This window comes from Gavialis gangeticus, unplaced genomic scaffold, assembly GCF_001723915.1.
Source record: "Gavialis gangeticus isolate Ggan-Ray unplaced genomic scaffold, GavGan_comp1, whole genome shotgun sequence".
NCBI classification, from domain to species: domain Eukaryota; kingdom Metazoa; phylum Chordata; order Crocodylia; family Gavialidae; genus Gavialis; species Gavialis gangeticus.
In genome coordinates, this window is record NW_017729022.1 from 5,273,259 (window position 1) to 5,279,855 (window position 6,597).

Sequence of the window (6,597 nt, forward strand, 5' to 3'; positions counted from 1 at the left end):
ACTAAGGGGGCACAGTTAATGAGTTTTGGTGACCCGTTGAGGGCCACATTCATCTCACTCTCTCGCTCTCCTTCCCCTTTTCCCCCACCAGCTGGAGTTGTAGTTCGCCAGGAGCCCCAGTGCTTAGATGTGGATGTGGACACAGAGGTAGACTTCCACTACAGCAGACTCAACATCAACAGTGGGCGCAGCCAGCAGGTTCCAGAGCCCTGAAACAAAACCTGCTGGCAGCATCCACAGCTGATGCTGCTGGCCTGGTGCAGAAGAAGCTCCTGTCTGGATCCACAGGTGACACCACTGGCAGGTTCCAGGCTGGGGCTCCGGGTAGAAGCTTCCGCCAGATTGGGCAGACAGTAGCATCAGATGTGGGTGCTGCTGGCAGGTTCTGCACTGGGGCTTCTGAACCTGCTGCCACATCCACAGCTGACATCTCTGCCCATCCACTGAAGCACAAGCTCCTACCTGGGTCCACAGCTGATGCTGCTGTGTCAAGAGTTGATGCTGATGGGCAGAAGCAGCCCTGCACACCCACCCCACACCATGTGGCAGCCAGAGCTGCTGGCCAGATCCAGTGAGTTGGCAGTCACCCACCGGTGGGCCAAATCAAATTTGTTGGCAGGCCAGATCTGGCCAGTAGACCTATTTTACCCACCCTGATCAAGATCCCTTTTTTATAAGCCTAAAGACATTCAGGACCCATTTGCAGTCATTAGGTAGGATATGACTTGTTCATTTGCTGTTATGGAAATGGGCATCTGAATTTGCTGTGTTAAAATGGGGGAGAAGCGGGGCAGGGAGGTTTGGTGTAGAATGTAGATTTCTGAGTTAAAAAGTAAATATATTTCATGTCTCACTTTGCCCATCAATTTGTGTCATACAGTTGTACATCCTTGGTTATCTGAACTCTCAGTTGCGCAGACTGCAATTTTGTTTTACTAACTGTTGGTCTGGTATAACAAACTGCTCTCTTTAAAGCTTTTACAGTGTTGCATGGCTACTCTTGAGTTTGATACAGTAACTTGTAACTCTTACATTGTATAGCAATGGCTTAAGTTTTACTGTATTTAATATCTGTTAAGTTTGTTATAGTTCTACATAATCCATCACATGTGAGCCTGTATAACTACAAGCATAGCTGTAGCTGGCATGCATAACTTCTTACAGGATGCTTTGGTTTCACTGTTCCAGATGAATTTAGCTATTTGAATGGCTCCTTAGAAGGTACAGATAACCAAGGATGCCTCCTTAAAAAAGCTCTGTTTTCACTTTAGAAAAAGGCCAAGGTAATGACAGTTCTGCTAAAAACAAAACAAAAAAGAGAGAGATAAAATATATAAAGAATATATCTAAGAGCCATGGCAAAACATTTCAATCAATATGAATTTTCTTGAAAGAAATTCCTTCTCAGATACCTGTGAATGGTTTACATATGGACACATATCCAGTTTCTACTTGAAGGTAGTACAAAGCTACACAGAGAAGAGGGCCAGAGTTAGTATTTGTCATGAATCATTTTGCTGATCTATTTCCTATTGTTAGATCTAGGTGAACTGTGATGCACAGCTTGATATTGCTGCTTCTGAATGCAATAAACAATATAGTCTGAAAAGCTAAAGGGTATTTGGAGATATAATTGTACATAGTTTATTGGACAGTGATGTTTTGTGACAGACAGAACAGTCAGTCATTAGCTGCTTTACTCTACTCTGTACCATCCTCTGACCTCGGGAGAAGATTAATAGAGATGCCAACAATGAAATGTTAATATTCAGATGCAATAGAAGAAGTACTATCTTCTGGGGGCTTAAACAGGGATGTAGCACAGCAGTGGTACTGTAGTCTTTGTTCTGTAATAACATCTTTAACGGAGGTCTACTGTATGTATTATTTCACTAATGATGTTTCTTTATTATTGGAAGCTTGGAAGTAGCACAGTGGTGCACAAACGAAAATGCTAACTGGTCATGCATAAAGTATGAGGAGTAAAACAGCCTGGGAGGTCATGTTCCCTGACTGGATGTGAAAGGCAAGAGTTAAGCTATGAAGCTTTGTCTGTATTAGTGGAGCTGTCAGCTTAACTATGTATGAAGAATAAGATACTGCCAGAAGAATAAGATACTGCTGCAAAAACAGATCTCTTCCACAGCATGGTATCTAGGTCTTGTATTAGCTGATCCTACCAGTCATGTTAGCACTTTTATGTGTATGTATGTGAGGGTCAGGAGGATTTAAATGGTGTTCCTTTACTCAGTTCTACATTACTGCCTCTTCTAAATTGTCTGCACACCCCTGTTATCATGCTAAAATGTCAGAAAATGATTCATGACGCTTTAAACATATGTTTGTTCTTGGGGCTTGTCTAGATTAGGACATTTTACACAGTTCAAATACCATATACTGAACAGGAGTAAGGTAAGGCTAAGTATTAAAGCTTCACTATAAAAGTGGGGGTTTACTTTATTTTTATAAGATTAACCTTGATACTGTTTCCTCGGTTACCCTGCCTGCTTTGGAAATAATTATATCATAATATTTTAAAATTATAATATGTATTCTCAAGTTTAACTCCAGTTTAATGTAGTCTTTTCTCTGGAAGAAACAGGTATGTTACAAACTGAAAATATATTTTTGGTATTATCTGAAGTCTGCAAACAAAGATGATGTTCCCTATATCTCTGAGTGTCTAGTCTTAGAGAAACACCTCTTTTAATTACGTGCTTTCATGGCTGCTAATAGGTGTTGCCCCTTTCCCCTTACACTGTCTCACAAGGCAAGTTAGAATCTCCTTGCTTTAAAAATCTGGAAGATGTAAGAACTGCTCCCATAGCTATACCATTAGACAAAGCAGACTCATCTTATAAATGAAATAAATACATAGGTGGGTGAAAAAAACATTTGTAATGAAATTTCACTAAAATGTTCTCAATAAAGCATCTTTTTTAGGAAAATAATTTGATTTCTTTCTGTGAAGATGGTAAGAAATCTAAGGTAGCAGTTGGCAACCTTTTCAAGCTATGGGCTGGGTGGTTTCAGCAGCCCTGGGGGGGATTTGCTTGGCCTTGGTGCAGGGAGCTGCACCCATGCTGCTGTTGTTTCTCCCAGCTCCCCAGTCCTCATCTGGGGTACCAATGCAACTTCAGGTGGTGAAGAGCTGCACTGGTGTTGGGCACCTAGAAGCTGTGCCTGTGCTGCTTCTGCTTCTGCACCACAGCTTGGAAGCAGGGGAAGAGAAAGGGAGAGAGAAGCAACAACAGTGTGGACATAGCTGCCCAGTGGTGCAGCTCCCCATTAGCTGGAAGCTGCACCCAAGCCATAGCTGAGGGAACACTAAGGGGAGGAGGAGAAGCAAAGGTGGTAAGGATGCAGCTGCAGGTTGCCTGGCCCCAGCACAGCTCCTTGTTACTTAGCACAGGGATAGGCAAAGCCACTGGGCTCTGGTGGCCAGATCCAAATTATATGGGCATTTATACATGCATTCGGGGGCTTTAATTAGAGTGGCTGTGAAAGCATCTAATGTATCAGCATCCCCCATGCTGAAAAATGATGGCAGGGGTACTTTAACTAAAGGTCATTGAATGAGCTTTAGTTAAAGCGTCCCCACCGCCATTTTTCAGCACGGGGATGCTACACAAAACTAACTGAGTCTGCTGGAGTATGGTAATTAGTACCACACTCCAGCATTGAGTCTGCTTCAGAGTGCTACTTACAGTGCATTGGAGTGGCCTCACTGCACCTGTATAGTCACCCTATGTTGCTGACCCCAGTCTTGACTCAGTATTGAACAAAACTGAGCAAATCATATTTTAAAAAAATGCTGAAAAATGTAGATAAAATACTGCCCATGTTTACAGCCACTTGAGTTTCACTCGTATGGTGTATACTGCCATTAGGAATTCCTTGTCAAATACTACCCTTTTCCATAGCTGGGGTATAGTGAACCTATACGCTGAGTAGTAAGCGCTAAGCACTGAAAAGAAATCGCTACTGACATAGCCTTAATTGAAGAAAAGTGTATGCAAGTCAGTAAAAGGTGGTATTCAGTTTATGAAGGCCATATGCACATGTTAAGTCTCTACTGGGAGAATTACCACTCTCCCTGTAGGAAGCAAAAAGCATGCAGACATTCCAGCTTTTTCTCCTGGAGCAAAGATGATCATTCCCACAAGAAAAATACCCTGACTACAATGAGTTTCTCCTGGGAGACTGAATTTCTGCCAGGTTTCTCCTGGCTTAATTCCTAGTGATCAGGAGGAGTGGAGGTAAGGTAAAGGCTCCTGTGCCTTCTAGAGACTGGGGTCATTCTGGCCTGGAGAAGACACAGGGGTCAGCCGGAGAAGTTGAAGGGCAACCCTGTGGACTGGAAGGGAAGGAGAGAAGCAACAGACAGGGGGCTCACAATGTCATGTTCTCCACTGCACTCCTGAGCACAGAGAACAGCACTGTCCCCTGTTTGATTCTCACTCCAGAGTCCCTAAAGTAATGCTCAGGCAGGGGGCTGTGCCCTGCCACTCCCTCCACTTGGTCCCTGGCACCCAAGGAGTTCCCCTGGGAATGGGAGGACTGGAAGAGCCCATGCTTCCTCCAAACAAAGATCACTCTGGTCTCAGGAAAGTGCAAAGAGAAGGAGAGGGGGGCAATTGCAGAGTGAATGTCTGTACTTCTTCCTTTCCCCAAATCATTTTAGAGGTGGAAAGTATCCGCCGCTATAATTTAATGTTCATACGTGGTCAGTGTTACCACCTGTTCAACACATTTGACTGTCCGCTTTGAGTTAGTCCACAATAGTGGTGTTCAACCTGTTGGTGGCATGGGCTGGATAAGTGGCTCAGAGCTGGTCTGCAAGGCAGATCAGGCCCTGCATCACCTCTCACAGTCCTGTGCGATCTCCAGCCAGCCCTTGTGTCCCTAGATTGGCCCTGGGCAACCTCCATGTGTAGATCCGGCTTGCTATCCAGCCCACAGGGCTCCCCATTGATCCAAAAATTTGGCAGCAGGGAAGTGGCAGTTGCTGTCACCATTCCCCCATGCCCAATTTTCAGACCTGCAGGCCAAATGGCAAGGCTCTGCTGGCCTTTTCTGGCTCATGGGCCAGGGGTTAAGCACACCTAGTCTAGACATGTATTCAAAAACTACAGTAAAAAAGTTCCCATTCTTTTTTCTTGTCTTGAAATTTAATTGCCTAACCCATTGCTGGGTTGTGAGTGGGTTCATCTATAAAAGATTACCTGCATCCTCATTGTAAATCTTGAATGAAAAATCAATGTATGAACAAAGAAGGATGCCATCTTTTCCATCTGAAACATACTTGTAAACAGAGAGCAGATTAAACTATTTCAATAGCTTTGATCACATTTAACAAAGCATTAACTAGAGCCTAGTTAGTCTAGTTTTGTTTAAATTGCTGCATGTTTTCACACAACAAACATGAATATACTGTCAGGGAAGCACTATCTACAGAATAATATTTAGCCTTTCATATGTCAGCCCTTGGGAATTGTATATGCAAATTTGTCACCTGTTTAACATGCAGAATACTGTTTACCTGTGTAACATACAGATATCTGCTCTTCTAGTTGAGATATCTTGGTTTATAGTTTACTAACAGATCCAGATGTCCATACGTAAACCTTCCAGAATTTTAAAACACTACCAAATGTACTTTGACACCCTCATGAAAGTTGTCTCTAAACACCATTGGGTTAACATTCATATCCCTTTTAAAAATCAGATTTCCATACCCAAACTACTGATGTCACTGCAGAATATTTCAAATTGTTTAGAAAAAAGGAATACTAGGCTAAAATTTTCAAATTTGGATCCTTAACATTGTGCATCTCAGTCGACATAACTCAAGTCTGCCAAGTGTTTGCACATCTCGGTTCCTTACAGAAGTAGTCTTACTATAGCTGATAGTTTTACTCGTGTTTGTGTCTGCAGGGTTGCTTCCTTAGGCTCCTACACATGTATTCAGATTTTCGGTTATTGAGAACCACAGCATCCGTAACTATTAATGACCAGGAAGCAATCCAGAGTGTTAGTAACTTCCCTTAATTCTAATTTATTTTCTTCATGGAAAGCTGGTGCATGAACTGAGATTGAATTATATTTAAAAGTTGAAGCAGTAGTAAGAAGTGTTTTTTAAGTTAGAAAGAGGGACTTGAAACCTTGACTTGTGTGTGTTGCTTCTTTCACGGTAAATTTTTAATGACCTTTACCTGAACATGCATTTCAGGGGAGCCAGGTTTGGGTTGGGTTTTTTTTTTTAACTTTTCAGAAACACTCTCCTCTGCACTCAGAGTAAATTTCAAACCAAGCTACCAGGGATATGGTGGTATATATTAGGTTGCTTTCCCATTCTGCAAAATTGCCTGTGCTATATATGTTTCATAGTGTCATAGTTTCTAGGGTCAGAAGGGACCTGAGCAGATCATCTAGTCCGACCCCCTGCCATGGCAGGAAGAGCACTGGGGTCAAATGACCCCAGTAAGGTGGTCATCCAACCTCCTCTTAAAAACCCCCAGGGTGGGAGCCTGCACCACCTCACTTGGAAGCTGGTTCCAGACTCTAGCCGCCCTGACCGTGAAGTAGCGCCTCCTG

At 43.0% G+C, this 6,597-nt stretch overlaps 2 protein-coding genes across 2 annotated transcripts in view; one reads left to right on the forward strand and one right to left on the reverse strand.

The window, feature by feature from the left end:
* The window catches only part of TMEM168 (transmembrane protein 168), a 54,272-nt gene that overhangs the window by 42,190 nt on the left and 5,485 nt on the right, over nt 1-6,597 (forward strand). The window lies entirely within an intron of this gene.
* The window catches only part of LOC109295618, a 102,010-nt gene continuing 101,331 nt past the window's right edge, over nt 5,919-6,597 (reverse strand). The window contains exon 13 of the mRNA XM_019514555.1: nt 5,919-6,006. Coding sequence (XP_019370100.1) covers nt 5,980-6,006 — 27 coding nt within the window. The 3' untranslated portion in view covers nt 5,919-5,979. The remainder of the gene's footprint in view (nt 6,007-6,597) is intronic.